This window comes from Microcaecilia unicolor, chromosome 14, assembly GCF_901765095.1.
Source record: "Microcaecilia unicolor chromosome 14, aMicUni1.1, whole genome shotgun sequence".
NCBI classification, from domain to species: domain Eukaryota; kingdom Metazoa; phylum Chordata; class Amphibia; order Gymnophiona; family Siphonopidae; genus Microcaecilia; species Microcaecilia unicolor.
Window position 1 is genome coordinate 33,601,589 of NC_044044.1, and position 18,968 is coordinate 33,620,556.

An 18,968-nucleotide genomic window follows, 5' to 3' on the forward strand; every position below is an offset into this window, starting at 1 on the left:
ATGAGGAAATTATTTTTCCCACTGTTCTTTAACATCTTCCGGTGGTGGGGAATTATTACCCCTCTGAGACATCATTACACATGTAGTCTGGAGCTGAGGCAGTGCCATTCACATAAGTGATTTGATGTCTGTGAATGAGAAATGAAAGAAACCCCGTTCCCCCTCCCTCGGGCCCAATGAGCAGCATCTTTCCAACAACAAGGGAAGATCCAGAATCACTGGCAAAGCCAACCTGCCCCCCCCCCCCCCCATCTACTATACATAATGCACCAGCCAACATTTTCTGCATACCAGAACTGGTGCAGAACCTGGACCTAGAGCTAACCACGTCCAATATGATCCCAGGAAAAGCACCAATGGGTTTAGATTCTTTATTGATGTGTTTGTCACTGTTTAGCTGTTAGTAGTGATTTGATGTCACGATTGTGACTATATTCCTTGTCGAACTTGCTTTGGGGTTCCTCCAGCCAAGCCAAGTCTATGTGTAAATCCTGAAGCCTGTGTGAAAATCCTGAAATTCGTTCCAGTCTAGTCCATTCCGGGATCCTGTTCCAGCCAAGCCGTGCTCTGCTGTTGTGTTGCTAAGCCCCACCCTGCTGGTGACCTCACCTGTAGTGCATTTATGACCACCTGGGAACTTCCTAAGTTTGTCTTTGCATTGCTATAGGTCAGTTGGTGTGCTGTTGCACTTCTGCTTCAGTGTGTCTGTTTGGGTCAGTGGTGTTTGTTATATTCCTCTTGCTTGTAGTTTTTGTTCTGTCTCCTTGTGCTGGCTGCTGCCAGTGGGTGTGCAATTAGCCCTCACCATACTGCACCTGGGATTGTTCTCTCCGGTTGCAGTACTCTGTGGTGAGCCTGTTTCTCTCTAGTGTTTCTCTGTGTGTTTTGTGGCTGCCTTGTGTTCAGCCTTCTGTTAACGTTCTGGTATTAGTTTGTGGTTGTAGCCTAGCTTTGTGTTCTGCCTTGTCTGTCTTATTTTGTGTCTCTATTTCTCCTCTGCCTTTTCCCTCAGTCCCTGTTTGTGCAAGCTTGTTGTGGTATCCTGTTACCCTCAGTTCTGAGTCCTGATTCCTGCAGAGCTGCCAAGTTACCCATTCCTTATCATAAGTACATAAGTATTGCCACAATGGGACAGACCCAAGGGCCCATCAAGCCCAGCATCCTGTTTCCAACAGTGGCCAATCCAGGTCACAAATCCCTGCAAGATCCCAAAAAAGTTCAATACATTTCATGCTGCTTATCCCAGAAATAAGCAGTGGATTTTCCCCAAGTCAATTTAATAATGGTCCATGGACTTTTCCTTTAGGAAGATGTCCAGACCTTTTTAAAACCCCACTAAGCTAACTACCTTTACCACATTCTCTGGCAACGAATTCTTGATAGTAAAATCTGTAAATTAAATCTCTCTCACCTCCTCCATTTCAGGTCAGTAGAAGGTAACAGGAGGAAGGTTTTAATCAAGATTTGATCAAAATTAGCCACATCTTTCTGCAGGTTTCACAGGGACAATGTTGTGTTATGTTATAACATGTTTCATAACTTGCCATATGCCTTGTCAATTCAAGGCAGGTTACAAAATCAAAGAAACCAGATACAATCTTCTGCAAATTACAAATTCAAACAAGCAAAAAAAAAACAGGAGCCAAGAAGTTCCGCAATTAAGAAGAGACGGCTGAGGGGAGACATGATAGAGGTATATAAAATAATGAGTGGAGTGGAACAGGTGGATGTGAAGCGTCTGTTCACGCTTTCCAAAAATACTAGGACTAGGGGGCATGCGATGAAACTACAGTGTAGTAAATTTAAAACAAATCGGAGAAACTTTTTCTTCACCCAACTTGTAATTAAACTCTGGAATTCGTTGCCGGAGAAAGTGGTGAAGGCGGTTAGCTTAGCAGAGTTTAAAAAGGGGTTGGACATTTTCCTAAAGGACAAGTCCATAAACCGCTACTAAACGGACTTGGAAAAATCCAAAATTCCAGGAATAACATGTATAGAATGTTTGGGAAGTTTGCCAGGTGCCCTTGGCCTGGATTGACCGCTGTCGTGGACAGGATGCTGGGCTCGATGGACCCTTGGTCTTTTCCCAGTATGGCATTACTTATGTACTTATGTACATATTGCTTCTGAGCCTCCCACCAGCCTTCCCGCTGGAAGATAAGAAGCAGGAAGTGACATCGTCCCACCCCCAACGGTATGTGCAAATGCATTCTCATGAGGACTACCTCCATTCCATAACCAGAGGCTGAGTGCACAGCCTCCGGTTATGGAATGGAGACAGTCCTCATGATCTTCACAGAAACCAAGACAGGGGACTTGCCTTGGTGTTTGTCCTGCTGGATTTCTCAGAAGCTTTTGACACTGCAGACCACAATATCATGCTAACATGACTGGCAGAAACAGGGATGAGTGGCACAGTACCTGCTTTTTTTCAGATCCTATCAGATACGCAACAGTCCATACTGTTCGGCGGAACCTTGTCGTCACTGTGGGTGCTGACCTGTTGGGGGTATCACAAGGATCAACACGGTGTCACCTATTTAGTTTAATATCTACCTCGAACCACTAGCCAAGTGGATTCAGTTATCGGATACTCAGTTCTACGTCTACGTGGATGACCTGCAGCTACTCACACCCCCTGAACCAAACTTACCACCTGTCTAACATCAATTCACAAATAGGAGCTCAGTTCTACTTGAGATCAAGAAAAGATTGTTGTTTTTAGCCCCTGTGTCCCTAACACAAGTGGGCACAAACCCGACGTCAAAATCTCTTTTGGGAGCTATGACCTCCTCCTTAAATCAGAAGTGAGGTACCTTGTGTAGAGCTACACTTAGGACATATCAGGGATAGGGGACAGTTGAAGGTTTAGGAGTTAAAAGCAGCAGGATCAGTGTTGTCTGTCCTGACTGTCTGTCATTATTAGATTGTAAGCTCTATTGAGCAGGGACTGTCTCTCCATGTTCAAGTGTGAAGCGCCGTGTACGTCCGGAAACGCTATAGAAATGATAAGTAGTAGTAGATCCCCCAAATCCAAGCAGCCTTCAAGAGCTGCTTCTATCATTTGTGACAACTACGCTGCCTGTCTCCTGACGTAGAGAAGGCAAGTCTCGTCATAGTATTTCACACTGGATTACTCTACCGCACTCTACACTGGTTTGATCACAAAGACTTTGCACCAGCTCCAATGGATTCAGAATTCTGCAGCAAGACTACTAGAAGGTTGTTAAGTGACGTGACCACATCACACCATTTCTTCTAAAACTTCACTGGCTACCAGTACGACACAGGGCTAACGTCTGATCTTCAAGGACTTTAGAGGAAATGGGCCCGAGAACATGAAGAACTGGATCTCCTTTTATGCACCACCAAGGTCACTAAGGAGAATCGGTAACCACAACCTCTCCAAAAAAAAGTCATACCCATGATGTCTCTGCTGTGACACAACTGGAATGGAGTGGGCAGACTGGATGGACCGTGCAGGTCTTTTTCTGCCGTCATCTACTATGTTATCCACGTTTGTTTGTTTTTTCAGCTTTACTAAGGTGGTGAAGTGACCCTTGAAGACCACTTGGGTAGGGGTCTTTTTTTTGTTTTTTTAAATCTTAACATTTTATTAATGTATTCCTATTTGACGTGGCTTTTATTTATATGTACTTGTGTTATTTATTATTCTATTTATCATTATTTATGAGTTGTAGGTTTCATTTGTTTAAGTACTGTCTAGACTGTGACGCAGCCCTTGCGTGGGCGAAACATGGCCAGTGTTGGGCTTGTTGGTTTTATTTCAGAGTAAAGGGTTTGGAAGATTTTACTCTTTTGTCTGATTTGCTTTTGTCTATTCTTGCTGTTTTTTTCTTATTTTATTTTTGTTACATTTGTACCCCGCGCTTTCCCACTCATAGCAGGTTCGATGCGTCTTACATATTATATACAGGTACTTATTTGTACCTGGGGCAATGGAGGGTTAAGTGACTTGCCCAGACTCACAAGGAGCTGTAGTGGGAATCAAGCCCAGTTCCCCAGGATTAAAGTCCACTGGACTAACCACTAGGCGACTCCTCTACTAGCAACATTCCATGTAGAATCTCAGATAGTAGCAACAGAATCTCAAATAGCAGCAACAGAATCTCATATAGTAGCAACATTCCACTAGGCTACTCCTCCACTAGCAACATTCCACGTAGAATCTCAGATAGTAGCAACAGAATCTCAAATAGTAGCAACAGAATCTCAAATAGTAGCAACATTCCACTAGGCTACTCCTCCACTCCTTACTCTTTGGGATTCCGGAATCTTGCTATTCTTTGGGGTTCTACATGGAATGTTGCTACTCTTTGACATTGTGCATGGAATCTTGTTAATGGGACTTGATACACTGCCTTTCTCTGCTTTTGCAACTACATTCAAAGGGGTTTACATAGTATATACAAGTACTTATTTGTACCTGGGGCAATGGAGGGTTAAGTGACTTGCCCAGACTCACAAGGAGCTGCCTGTACCTGCAGTGGGAATTGAACCCAGTTCCCCAGGACCAAAGTCCACCACACTAACCACTAGGCCACTCCTCCACTCCACTTATGTGTGCATATACAGTCTGTCCATTGAAATCTCCCTCCCAGAGCTTGGTCATGTGGCAGCTCTGCAGTGCCTGTCTCTGCTAAGCTTGTACTGAAGCTGCCTGTGCAGTGCTAAGGTTGCAAACTGGATCCAGATTCACCTGACACAGTTGATTCAGTCCAGGTTTTACCCCATTGCATGCAGGGATTCTGATTTCCCCGACTGGGATTCCTTTAGAATAACAAGACTATGAGTCCTGGGTTTACCCCGTTGCCTGTAGGGACTTGATCAACCCTGTTGCAACCGAATTAATGCCTATCGTTTGGTAGAGCAGTGTGTGTCGTTTGCTCTGCTGCTGCTGCCTGGGCTGTCCTGTTATTTGCTGGAGAAGTGTGTGATACGGTTCTGGTTTGTTTGTGTTGGTACTGGTGTTCTTGCACCATTTTCTGTAGCCTTGGGAGCTGCCATTGCAGGGTAAATTCACTCACTGTACAACTTGCTGACACTGTAGCTGTCGGGCAACATCTACTCTTAGCCTTTGAGAAGCGGGGAGGAGGGGGGGGGCGCCCTTTGGTATATGTTTTGCAAGCTGAGCTTCCCACTCACGACCTTGCCTCTGTGGCTTTTGGCTGTACCCAGCTGCAACTGCGTGCACAAGAAAGAGTGCATATATCAGAAAAATAGCACAGATTGGAGGCTACATGCACTGCCCAGACTGAATATGGACAAAAGAGTTCCAGTCTGCCAGGTACTTGTGACCTGGATTGGCCACTGCTGGAAGCAGTATATTGGGTTAGATGAACCATTGGTCTGGCCCAGCATGGCTGTTCTTATGTTCTTATGATAGCGGCCATAGGAGCCAACTTTTCAAAATTATTGGGGGTGCTAAGCCCAATGGAAATAACCCCTCCCTGGACACATACAAGGAATTTTCTCAATATTGGGGGTGCTCAAGCACCCACAGAGTCTGCTCCAATGATAGCAGCAGAGGAGTGAGGAGAGAGCTGGAGCATGGTGGATGAGGTGTATATGTGTGTCATGGGTGATATGGGGATGGCGAAAGGTGTGCCATGGGGTGGAAGCCTAGAAAAAGGTGGTTGGGGGATGTGTGCACCTGAGGGGAGATGCCAGCCCATATAATGAATGAGGTGCGTGTGCCATGAAAAGGGGGTGAAAGACTGCAGGAAGGTGTAAAATTACAAATAAAGTGTACAGAATTTAGAATTTTGTGGTTTAGAATTTCCCCAAGAGTACACAATACCCTGACTTCAATCATGAGGTGCAGGGCAAGTTCTGTGAGGCTCCCAGCGGTAGGAACACACAAAAATGCCAAGTTACCCTGTTCCAGGCTGGAGATTTCGGAACAGTCCTGGATTTCTGACCAATCCATCCTGGTGCATTAGGGAACTTGCAGTACTGCTTTCAGTGGGTAGGATCAAGCACTGCTTTGAGATGTAAGTTCAAAGACCAAAACTGGCCAAATGTTTCCAGCTTGGAACTGAGTGACTTGGCAGCTCTGAGCACAGGAGACAGACTCCATTGTAGCTTAAAGGAAACGTTTGCTCACAGAACCACAGGTGACCTGGAAATCCACCTCTAGAGACCATGGAAGAAGAAATTAAGGGTGGGGCAAGGCAGCCATGCTTTCTGAAGGGAAATGCTGGGTCTCTGGGATATGTTGGGCTACTATTCCCATAGGACCTGTGTCACAAGGTGCAGGGGGACAGATTATGGAAAAATAAAGTGAAGTTAGGTGATACAGAGTTTGCTTGGGTGCCTGACAGGAATTTCTGTTTGATTTTGAAATCCTGTTTTTTTTTTCTACCCCCACAGTTGCCCTCTCTGGTAAACCTTGAATTCAGCCAGTTGGGACACAGGCAAATATTTGGCAGAGCAGATGGACCTGCAGCCTGTACCAGAGGTCACGTACCCTGACGAATGGAGGGCACTGGTTATAAGGAGTCAGTTCACCAGCTCCCTGGGAAGAGAGTCCTGCTAGCCACCAGGATGTGGACCTCCATTTTGGCCCCCTGTGCCCTGCTACTCCAGCTCGTTGCTGCAGGATCAGCACTGGATCCGTAAGAATTGTTTGAAGTTTCCCTTCTTAGTGGCTTTCTTTTAATCTCAGACACTTCTCTGTTTGCTGGTGGGTGGCAAATGCATAAAGCTTTTTTATCTGTACGTGGATATAATTGGACTGTTTAACCTCTTAAATGCCCAAAACCAAATCTGGGGGATCAAGAGGGGGGTGAAGGCAGTTGCACTTCTAGGAATAATATAACTGTTATACTCATCTGTTCAAAGTTAGGTCTGTAACAGCAAGTTTAAATTCAAATATAAAGGGACTGGTGCATTTGCCTGGCTATGTGTACATTCAGTGGTGCTAAATAGATAAAGCACCTGTATGTAAGAGAGAAGACCTAGTGGTATACCTTGATACAGACTGAGCTTGACCTCTTAGATACTGCAGAGCAGACATGTCCTGCAAAGCTCAAGCTGCAACTCTATGTCAGCTGCCTTAGATATCCTGACATTCCAGCAAAAGGAAATGTCAATTATCATAAAGATATCAGCTGGATGAAGAAAACACAGCTTGATCCTCTTCATCCCTGTCCTTTGTGCAGTACCTCAGAATCTCACAGGGTAGCGTTTATTGCTTGAGGAACCAGCCAGGTTATTTATTTATTTATTTGTCATATATATATCCCGCTTAATTTTGTAATTCTCGGTGGGTTACATAAGTGATGGCAGAAAAAGACCTGTACGATCCATCCAGTCTGCCCACAAGATAAACTCATTTGTGCTACTTTATATGTATACCTGACCTTGATTTGTGTCTGCCATTTTCAGGGCACATACCGTAGAAGTCTGCTCAGTACTAGCCCCTCCTCGTAACCACCGGCACTGCCACCCAATCTCTGCTAATCTTCTGAGGATCCATTTCTTCTGAACAAGATTCCTTTATGTTTATCCCATGCTTTTTTTTAAATTCTGTTACCGTTTTCATCTCCACCACCTCCCTTGGGAGGGCATTCGAAGTACCCACCACTCTCTCCATGAAAAAATACTTCCTGACATTTTTCTTGCGTCTGCCCCCCTTCAACCTCATTTCATGTCCTCTAGTTCTACCGCCTTCCCGTCTCCGGAAAAGGTTCGTTTGCGGATTAATACTTTTCAAATATTTGAACGTCTGAATCATATCACCCCTGTTTCTCCTTTCCTCCAGGGTATACATGTTCAGGTCAGCAAGTCTCTCCTCATACGTCTTGTAACGCAAATCCCATACCATCCTCGTAGCTTTTCTTTGCACCGCTTCAATTCTTTTTACAATAAAAACATCTACAATTTATCAAAATACAGACCACATAAACAATTAAAACAAAACAAATTGCTCCATTCCTTCAGACAATAATATCAAGTGGACCACATAATCCAGCACCTTTGTGTTTCACAAATGCAATCAGGCCATCCTGTGTCCGACTGGCTTTGCTAAATAAGTTAGACTACTGCAAGGATTGGCAATGGGGAAAGGCTACTGATTTAAGCATGAGATCTGGTCTTCTAATCTTCCACAGCTGGTGTGGAAATGAAGAGGACGAAAGCAAAAACTGAAAAAGAGGGCTATTGAAACTGGGATATAGCACTGGCAGCTCAGAGAGGAATAACCAGGAAAATGAGTCTTTCTCTGTGGTCGTAACTCAGTCCCCAGGCTCAGATCAGTGGGTGTCTCTGGAGTTAATGGTGTCCTGCTCTGTCTTCAGCCTGGGATCATTGGGTGTCTCGAGTTAATGGAGTCCTGCTCTGTCCTCAGGCTTGGATGAGTGGGTGGTCTCTAGAATTAATGGTGTCCTGGGGGAGGGAAAAGGAGAGTCTGGAAAACTGATTGTAAATTCTCTGCCTCTCCAGAGATTATGGACATCTGGGGTGCATGGAAAAAGAAGAGGAGATGGGGAAATGCTGGACACATGGGGGGGGGGAGGGTAGGAAGAGAAGGAGAGATGCTGGACACCTGTGGAAGGGGGTAGGAAGAGAACTTGAGATGTTGGACACCTGTGGGGGGGGGGGGGGGAGGAAGAGAAGGGAAGATGCTGGACACCTGTGGAAGGGGGTAGGAAGAGAACTTGAGATGTTGGACACCTGTGGGGGGGGGGGAGGTAGGAAGAGAAGGGAAGATGCTGGACACCTGTGGAAGGGGGTAGGAAGAGAACTTGAGATGTTGGACACCTGTGGGGGGGGGGGGGGGAGGTAGGAAGAGAAGGGAAGATGCTGGACACCTGTGGAAGGGGGTAGGAAGAGAACTTGAGATGTTGGACACCTGTGGGGGGGGGGAGGTAGGAAGAGAAGGGAAGATGCTGGACACCTGGGGGTAGGAAGAGAAGGGGAAGGGAAGATGTTGGAATGGTGGGAGGACTTTGAACTTGCCTTGGCTGATGGTTCACCTACAACCTTGGATACCTTTGGGTGGCTTGTCTGTCTTTGCTCTAATCCCTGTTTCTGACACTGAATCTCTGGATGTGATCTTAAGAGTCACTTAATTACATTACTTTTTGGGCTTATATCCTGCTAACAGCTTTTGAGTTCGAAGCGGTTTACAAACTTCTTATAGGGATATAGAGATCAGAATTTTCCTCGGAGAATTACAGTGGTTGCTTTTGAGATAGGCAGAAATCTAACTATAATAGATATTAATCCCTGGTTCTGTTCCTGAATTTCTGGTTTCGACCTTGGAGGAGTCACTTTGTCTCCCTGCCTAAGCTCCACTACCTTTCCCCCCCCCCCCCCCCCCAACTCTGAATCTTTGGGTATGATCTCGGGGTGAAACTTTATCTCCCCTGTGTTGTTTCCAGTTGATGGGCTTTGACCCACCCAAGGGCTCAGTAATATGGAGATCCTGCGCTCCAGGAAATGATTCCTTTCTCCGTTGGGGCCAAGATGAGAGCACCGACTGATTCAGGTTTGCTCCTACCCCGCGTCTTGTCTGGTGGTCTTACTGTGGTGGGGGGGGGGGGGAGGAGGATTTCTGCAGGATTGGGCCCAACTTGTTTGCTTCTGCCCCGTGCCTCATCTAGAGGTCTTACTGGGTGGAGGAGGGGGCCAATTTCCTGTCTGTCCGATCGCCCCAGTGGAGAGTCAGGTTCCTCTCTGTTGTGCCCAAGTTAAAGAATGATGTGGGCATTTCTGGACTCCACTGGATGGTACATTGAGTCTCCACCGACCGTCCGAGAGCAGGAACCCCCCCCCCCCCCCCAGAGAAGGAAAATATAAAGTAATAGGAAAAGTGTACTATAGATATAAAAAGTAGGAGGGCTTGAAAATCCATCCAGGTAGAAAGAACAGACTGAGGTAGGAAGTGGGATTGCCCCTGCTTTGCCCAGCAGGGGTTTCTACTGCACATGCTCAGAGGGATTTAAAGGAAAAAAATCTCTCTGAGCTATTGGAGGGCATTTCCATCCAATGGGAGTCAATGGAAGACGTCGTCTATATGTGGCTGATGGAGACCTCCCTGTGCTTCAGGTCAACCGTGAGAAGATCCTGGAGCTTCTTCAGTCCGGCAGCTACTGGTCATAACAAAAGTGAGGACGTTTGTATCGGTCCATGGTGCGACCGCACCTCGAATATTGTGTTCAATTCTGGTCACCGCATCTCAAAAAAGATATAGTGGAATTAGGAAAAAAAAGGAGCAGAGAAGGGCGACGGGAATGATTAAGGGGATGGGACAGCTTCCCTATGAGCAAAGGCTAAACCGGCTGGGGCTCTTCAGCTTGGAGAAAAGATGGCCGAGGGGAATATAATGATAGAGGTCTATAAAATAATGAGTGGAGTGGAACGGGTAGACGTGAGGCGTCTGTTTACGCTTTCCAAAAATACTAGGACTAGGGGAATGCGATGAAGCTACAATGTAGTAAATTTAAAAAGAATTGGAGAAAATGTTTCTTCACTCAACATGTAATTAAACTCTGGAATTCGTTGCCAGAGAATGTGGTACAGGCAGTTAGCTTAGCGGAGTTTAAAAAACGTCTGGATGGCTTCCTAAAGGAAAAGTCCATAGACCATTATTAAGTAGGACTTGGGGAAAATCTACTTTTTCTGGGATAAGCAGTATAGAATATCTTGTACTTTTTGGGGTCTTGCCAGGTATTTGTGACTTGGATTGGCCACTGTTGGAAACAGGAGGCTGGGCTGGATGGACCTTTGGTCTGTCCCAGTGTGGCAATACTTATGTACTTGGGGTTCTGAATGGAATCTTGCTGCTCTTTGGGGTTCTATATGGAATGTTGCTGCTCTTTGAAATTCTGCATGGAATCTTGTTATTCTTTAGAATTCTAGAATCTTCCTACTCTTTGGGGTTCTACATGGAATGTTGCTACACTTTGGGTTTCTGCCAGGTATTTGTGACCTAGATTGGCCACTGTTGGAAACAGGATGCTGGGCTTGATGGACCTTTGGTCTGTCCCAGTGTGGCAACACTTATGTACTTATGTACTGTCAACAAGGAAGTGTCTGTCCAGAGTTAAACATGTAGACAAGATGCCACCCTGTCCATGGGAAATATCCACCCACTCCCCAAAAAGTAATCTCAGTTCAATTTCAGCAAAAAGAAAAAGCATCTCCTGTGAATTTTGGGAAAAGGCAGCTGATACATGTTTTGTTTAAATGAACACAAATAAAAATAGAGAAAGAAACTCTGTAAACTGCTGCAGAGTCCAGCACAATGCAGAAAGCAGAGGGATTGAAAATACCAGGGGAGACCCCAGCACAATGGAGAGGGTGCAGGGGCTAAGGGCAGGGAGTAAAATTACCAGGGAAGGAAGACTCTAGTAAAATCCAGAACATAGGAGCTGAAAATACCAAAGTGGTCTCCAGCGCAACGCAGAGAGTGTAGGAACCAAAAATAAGAGACATTGCATTAGTTAACCTCAAGTTTGAGGCGTCAGTGACTCAAAGGAGATTCTCCCTAGTAATGACTGCGTCCTGAGTTTATCATAAGTACATAAGCACCGCCATACCGGGAAAAGACCAAGGGTCCGTCAAGACCAGCATCCTGTCTCCAACAGCAGCCAATCCAGGCTTCAAGAACCCGGCAAAACCAAAAAAAATAATAATTTCTTAATGTTCAATGGACTTTTTCTTCAGGAATCTGTCCAAACCCCCATTAAACTCTGTAAGGCCAGCTGCTGTCACTACATTCTCCGGCAACGAGTTCCAGAGTCTAACTACACGCTGAGTAAAGAAAAACTTTCTCCTATTTGTTTTAAATCTACCATATTCTAGTTTCATCTTGTGTCCCCTGGTTTTGTTGTTGTTTGAAAGTGTAAACAAATGCTTCACATCTGTCCGCTCTACTCGGCTCATTATCTTGTAGACTTCTATCATATCACCCCTCAGCCCCCTTTTTTCCAAGCTGAAGAGCCCTAACCTTCTCAGCCTTTCCTCATAGGGAAGTCGTTCCATTCCCTTTATCATTTTCGTCGCTCTTCTCTAATTCCTTTATATCTTTTTTGAGATGCGGCGACCAGAATTGGACACAATATTCAAGGTGCGGTCACATCGTGGAGCGATACAACCATCCCCTGAACCCTGTGTCACTCTTTGAGGCTAAGGTACAGGAGGGCCTGTAAATCGCCCTCATTCTTGGGAGAGGAAGTTGCTTCATGGAAAGGTCTCTGCATGTTAAAACCTTTTCTATCCGTATTTCTTCCTGCAGATACTATGCTGTGGTTGTCTCAGCAGAGCTGCCTTTCCCCGGCACAGCGCACGTGTGTGTCCACCTGGCAGGTCTCCAGGAGACGGTGCAGGTCTCCCTGACACTGAACCTGGTGGCCGAGAACATCACCGTCCTGGAGAAAACTGTGACTGATCCGGTGTCCTTCACCTGCTCCCCCTTCCAGGTGGGTCTGGTAGAAAAAGAACAGGTCAAACACTGCCCTCAGCCCTTTAATTAGATTTCAATGCTTTCCAGCTTCTCACACCCTCACCCTTTCTTTCCAGGTTCCAGCTCCCTCTGAGGCAGAGGAGATTGGCTTTTTCCAGGTGGAAGTCCATGGAGACAGTGTACACTTCAACGGCAGCAAAAAGATTCTAGTGAAAAAGCTTGAGAAAGGCATATTTGTGCAGACAGATAAAGCTTTTTACAAGCCTGGTCAAACAGGTACCCAACAATCTGCATTCCTCTGCCCATCCCCTGAATCTCTCCAGTCCAAGAAGTGACAGGCTCTGTATCCCCAGAATCCTCCAGTCCTAGAGGTGACAGGCTCTGAATCCCTGTGTTCATCCCCTGAGCCCTCCAGTCCTAGAGGTGACAGGCTCTGAATCCCTGTGTCCATCCCCTGAACCCTCCAGTCCTAGAGGTGACAGGCTCTGAATCCCTGTGTCCATCCCCTGAACCCTCCAGTCCTAGAGGTGACAGGCTCTGTATCCCTGTGTCCATCCCCTGTGCCCTCCAGTCTTAGAGGTGACAGACTCTGAATCCCTGTGTCCATCCCCTGAACCCTCCAGTCCTAGAGGTGACAGGCTCTGTATCCCTGTGTCCATCTTCTGAGTCCTCCAGTCCTAGAAGTGACAGGCTCTGTATCCCTGTGTCCATCTTCTGAGCCCTCCAGTCCTAGAGGTGACAGGCTCTGAATCCCTGTGTCCATCCCCTGAACCCTCCAGTCCTAGAGCTGACAGGCTCTGAATCCCTGTGTCCATCCCCTGAACCCTCCAGTCCTAGAGGTGACAGGCTCTGAATCCCTGTGTCCATCTTCTGAGTCCTAGAGGTGACAGGCTCTGAATCCCTGTGTCCATCCCCTGAACCCTCCAGTCCTAGAGGTGACAGGCTCTGAATCCCTGTGTCCATCCCCTGAACCCTCCAGTCCTAGAGGTGACAGGCTCTGTATCCCTGTGTCCATCCCCTGAACCCTCCAGTCCTAGAGGTGACAGGCTCTGTATCCCTGTGTCTATCCCCTGAGCCCTAGAGGTGACAGGCTCTGTATTCCTGTGTCCAGTTCCTGAACCCTCCAGTCCTAGAGGTGACAGGCTCTGAATCCCTGTGTCCATCCCCTGAACCCTCCAGTCCTAGAGGTGACAGGCTCTGAATCCCTGTGTCCATCCCCTGAACCCTCCAGTCCTAGAGGTGACAGGCTCTGAATCCCTGTGTCCATCCCCTGAACCCTCCAGTCCTAGAGGTGACAGGCTCTGAATCCCTGTGTCCATCCCTGAACCCTCCAGTCCTAGAGGTGACAGGCTCTGAATCCCTGTGTCCATCTTCTGCAGTCCTAGAGGTGACAGGCTCTGAATCCCTGTGTCCATCCCCTGAACCCTCCAGTCCTAGAGGTGACAGGCTCTGTATCCCTGTGTCCATCCCCTGAACCCTCCAGTCCTAGAGGTGACAGGCTCTGTATCCCTGTGTCTATCCCCTGAGCCCTAGAGGTGACAGGCTCTGTATCCCTGTGTCCAGCTCCTGAACCCTCTAGTCCTAGAGGTGACTGGCTCTGAATCCCTGTGTCCATCCCCTGAACCCTCCAGTCCTAGAGGTGACAGGCTCTGAATCCCTGTGTCCATCCCCTGAACCCTCCAGTCCTAGAGGTGACAGGCTCTGAATCCCTGTGTCCATCCCCTGAACCCTCCAGTCCTAGAGGTGACAGGCTCTGAATCCCTGTGTCCATCCCCTGAACCCTCCAGTCCTAGAGGTGACAGGCTCTGAATCCCTGTGTCCATCCCCTGAACCCTCCAGTCCTAGAGGTGACAGGCTCTGAATCCCTGTGTCCATCCCCTGAACCCTCCAGTCCTAGAGGTGACAGGCTCTGTATCCCTGTGTTCATCCCCTGAGCCCTCCAGTCCTAGAAGTGACAGGCTCTGTATCCCTCCCCTGAGCCCTCCAGTCCTAGAGGTGACAGGCTCTGAATCCCTGTGTCCATCCCCTGAACCCTCCAGTCCTAGAGGTGACAGGCTCTGTATCCCTGTGTCAATCCCCTGTGCCCTCCAGTCCTAGAGGTGACAGGCTCTGAATCCCTGTGTCCATCCCCTGAACCCTCCAGTCCTAGAGGTGACAGGCTCTGAATCCCTGTGTCCATCCCCTGAACCCTCCAGTCCTAGAGGTGACAGGCTCTGTATCCCTGTGTTCATCCCCTGAGCCCTCCAGTCCTAGAAGTGACAGGCTCTGTATCCCTCCCCTGAGCCCTCGTCCTAGAGGTGACAGGCTCTGAATCCCTGTGTCCATCCCCTGAACCCTCCAGTCCTAGAGGTGACAGGCTCTGTATCCCTGTGTCAATCCCCTGTGCCCTCCAGTCCTAGAGGTGACAGGCTCTGAATCCCTGTGTCCATCCCCTGAACCCTCCAGTCCTAGAGGTGACAGGCTCTGAATCCCTGTGTCCATCCCCTGAACCCTCCAGTCCTAGAGGTGACAGGCTCTGTATCCCTGTGTTCATCCCCTGAGCCCTCCAGTCCTAGAAGTGACAGGCTCTGTATCCCTCCCCTGAGCCCTCCAGTCCTAGAGGTGACAGGCTCTGTATCCCTGTGTCAATCCCCTGAACCCTCCAGTCCTAGAGGTGACAGGCTCTGAATCCCTGTGTCCGTCCCCTGAACCCTCCACTCTCCTGGTCATTCCCTCAGCTTGATGGCATCTGCCTTATGAAATTACTGTCATACAGGCCAGGTGAGGAGGGGGCAGAGCCCTCCAAAGGTCATCACAGATGAAGCTGAGCCTTTTCAGTGGACTCAGTACATTTATCTTTTATTTCTAGAGGAATGTTTTTAAAACATGTTTTAATATATGGAAATTCTCTCTCTCTCATTTCAGTGAAGTTTCGAATTGTGACCTTGGATAAAGACCTTATTGCAGATAACCATGAGGTAAGACGGGGAGCTTGTAACCTTCCAATTATGATATGCCAGGGCTTCCCAAACCTGCCCCAAGGACCCCACAGCCAGTCAGTGAAAATGTCACGCACTGGGTTTTCGTTCTGTCTTCATGTTCCTTGTTGATATCCTGAAATCCCACTGACTGTATAATTGATGCCTTTTCATTGGGGCATTAGGGTCAGGTATAAACTCCAAGGATGCTCTGAGCAGAGTCCTGGAGGTGCTTAAAAAGGGGGGGGGCACAGAGTCTACCCACCTCCCCCAGCAGCATTCTCTAGTTTCCTTTTCGGTTGCTCGCTGAGATTCACCCCGCCAGTGAGAACAGTAACCAGGACAGCTTTCCCAGCAACACTTGCAGATGTGAAGTCATGGGAAAAATATTCAGTCACCCAAAATGAGTCTGGTAGTTACTTCTCCTGGGGGCAGAGTATCCAAAAGGGTTCATTTTAGGGCAGTGTTTTTCCCAAGTCGATCGCCACTTCCACTATAACGATTGCAATGTGATGTAATGGTAGAACAAGGTTCATCCAAGTGGTAGGAATGCCCAGATCCCACCTTTAACATGCCCCTGATACTCCCCCTTGGGATTTGAATGTGCTTCATAGAAAAACATCTAAAAATTGGTTTTGACAACTGAACCTCCCCAAACCCACTGCCCATAGTTGTACACACTAGTCCTTATGGGCGATGGGTGCACCTATATGTGGGTACTCACAGTTTCCACCACAAATGTGACAGGCAGAGGGAAATAGGGACCAGAGTTCCCCAATCCATGGTGCACTGCACTGACCACTACATTACTCCAGGGACCTGATTGCTGCTCTAATAATCCTTGCCTCTAACATCTACGTAAGCCACATTGAACCTGCAAATAGGTGGGGAAATGTGGGACAGAAATGTAACCAACCAAGAAATAAAGTCCGGTCCTGGAGTACCCCTTTCCAGTCAGGTTTTCAGGATATCCACAATGAATATGCGTGAGTTTGATTTGCACACGCTGTCTCCATTAGATGCAAATCTCTTTCATGAATATTCGTTGTGGATATCCTGAAAACCTGACTGGCAAGGGGGGTACTCCAGGAACGAACTAGGGGAAACACTGTTTTAGGGCATACCGTGACAGGAATGAGCCTGACTGAGCTCAAACTCTACATACCTGGGCTTAGCAGTCTTTCAAATTCACTGCTTGTATTTTGCATTTCTCTTGAATGGTAGGAAAGGGGAGACAGGTAGGTTTCCTGCTTCCTCTGCTCCCCCCACCCCCACCCCAAACACACCTTTTTCAGTATTCTAGCTCTAAACTCACCTTACAGAGCACCAAACATCTTCTGATTCCGTTTGTCTCTGTTTTCTGATTGTATTTCAGTATCCGATGGTGGAACTGCAGGTGAATATTAATTCCAACTGTATTTTGGGCTGTTGTGAAGGTAAAGTGAAATTGTACAGCACAATCTCAGATGAGTCAACGTAAGGGCTGTTGTCCACTGAGTAAAGCAGTGTTCGGATGCAATAGGTGAGGGGGGTTCTTGTCCTGAACAGCTTCAATTGAGTCCCTTTCTCTGGACAAAAAAAAAAAATCACAACGGCTTCACTTCACTTGTGTGAAAAGCCATTCATTATCCATCTAGAGGAAGGGTCTTTTCTGAAGCACCTGACCAGAACTGAACGATGCTGTGATTTGGAGATTATGAACAGAGATAAACTAGACGAAAGGCACAAGTAAGCTCAGGCCTCGGATTTCTTAGTCTGTAAGGTGCCACCTGCCTCTGCTAATTTCATGAGTAGGAGGGGAGAGCTGGGTGTAAACCAACCCCTTGATGCCGGGATATTGTGACCAGGGTTATGACCAACCCCTTCTCTAGAGCTGTAAAACCCAGAAACCGGATCCTGGTGCTGAGAGCACAAGGAGTGATTGACGGAAGCTTTCCTGGAGCTGAAATGACCCAACTCCTTCAATGTGGAGGAGCAGCAGGCCTGAGAATCAGGGATACCCAATTCAAGTCCACTGTGGTTCCTTGTGATCCTGGGCAAGTCGCTTTAACCCTCCACTGCCTCAGGTACAAACTTAGACTGCGAGACCTCCAGGGATAGGAAAATACCTGTGACAGCTTTCAGGCCTGCAGGTGGTATTAAAGACATGAAAATTCAGCGAACCTATAATGATTTGGGTCTTTTCAGGACTTACCCCGTTCTGTGTCATTATTCTTCATGCCACAATAAGGTGAAGGTTGGCTAAACCCATCTAGGTGGCAGGGCTAATGGATGACTCCAGCAGGGTTGCTAATGAGCACATTTCTCTCTCAAACCTCACAATCCACCATTAATCTTTTGTGTTAAATTCAAGGATCCCAACAAAAATCGGATTGGCCAGTGGCTGAATGTGGCTCCACGACAGGGCATCGTGGATCTCTCTTTCCCACTATCTTCTGAACCTCCCTTGGGAACGTATACCATCGCAGTGGGGAAACACAGTAAAACCTTCATAGTGGAAGAGTATGGTAAGAGGGAGGAAATGTATATGTGGTGGAGGGGGGGGGGGGGGATATTTTGGCATTAAGTTTCTCAGCTTTCACACCCTGCTTGTGCTTCTGCTGTATTTATGTAAGCACACAGTATAGAGCCGCTTACGACTGTTCTTTCATTGAGTGCTGACACCTAGTGGATTGTATTGGAAGCAGCTCTTGAGAATGCTGCATGCTACTGTCATATGGAGGACCACTGGAGTTTTGCCATTCCCAGCCCCTTCCGGGTTAGGCACTCAGAACAGCTAACCTGTAGCCAAGGAAAGCATGCAGGACACTGGGGGCTCTTTATGAGTAGAGATCTGTCTGAACTGAGGGTAAAGGGCATCATTTTGTACCAGATAACAGAAGTGTCTGAATGCCATCACAGAATAATCTATTCATTTTCATTCCTCAGTGCCGCCGAAATTTGAAGTTCAGATTGAGCTCCCCAGTGTGGTGACCGTTCTGGATGAAAACATGAGATTTCGAGTGTGTGCCAAGTAAGTCTGTCATTAAGGAATAAACCCACTTATCCCCGTTGCCCCCACCAAGCATGTTGTATGGAAAACAGAGATGTAGGATCTCCTCCCCTGGGTCTGCTCATATTGCAAATTGAAAGCTGCCAGAGACTGTAAGGAATCTCGTCCCTAGTATTAAGTGAGGAATTCAGGATTATTTTTTTTGGGGGGGGGAGGGGAGTCCACAAAAGGAAGGACCTTGAGATCGCTACTTTGTTTTGTTAGACTTTGTGACAGACTCATTGATAATCCATTCAGCAAAAATCAGAACATTTGTGGCAGAAAAGTTCAGCTGGGTGTATTTTAAACAGAGCAGGGGTGGGAGAGGGGGCAGAGAGAAGATTACAGCAGGTATCTGTAGAACAATCGTGAGCTGAGAATGAGCGAACAACCTGCCCCACCACCCTGGATCTCTTCGAAACTCAATATCATCTGAGCCAGCATCTTGCAAGGATTTTCCCATCATCCCTGCTGGGTTGCAAAGATTTTCCCATCATCCCTGCTGGGTTGCAAAGATCTGCTCTACTACTACTACTACTACTTAACA

General features: G+C 47.2%; 2 protein-coding genes across 3 annotated transcripts in view; both read left to right on the forward strand.

Moving 5' to 3' along the window:
- The window catches only part of FOXJ2 (forkhead box J2), a 584,760-nt gene that overhangs the window by 47,295 nt on the left and 518,497 nt on the right, over positions 1-18,968 (forward strand). The window lies entirely within an intron of this gene.
- The window catches only part of LOC115457683 (alpha-2-macroglobulin-like protein 1), a 47,305-nt gene continuing 34,820 nt past the window's right edge, over positions 6,484-18,968 (forward strand). For both annotated transcript variants that reach the window (XM_030187224.1, XM_030187225.1), the window contains exons 1-7: positions 6,484-6,638; positions 12,266-12,449; positions 12,550-12,709; positions 15,338-15,390; positions 16,766-16,786; positions 17,744-17,897; positions 18,319-18,403. In XM_030187224.1, coding sequence (XP_030043084.1) covers positions 6,499-6,638; positions 12,266-12,449; positions 12,550-12,709; positions 15,338-15,390; positions 16,766-16,786; positions 17,744-17,897; positions 18,319-18,403 — 797 coding nt within the window. In that variant the 5' untranslated portion in view covers positions 6,484-6,498. The remainder of the gene's footprint in view (positions 6,639-12,265; positions 12,450-12,549; positions 12,710-15,337; positions 15,391-16,765; positions 16,787-17,743; positions 17,898-18,318; positions 18,404-18,968) is intronic.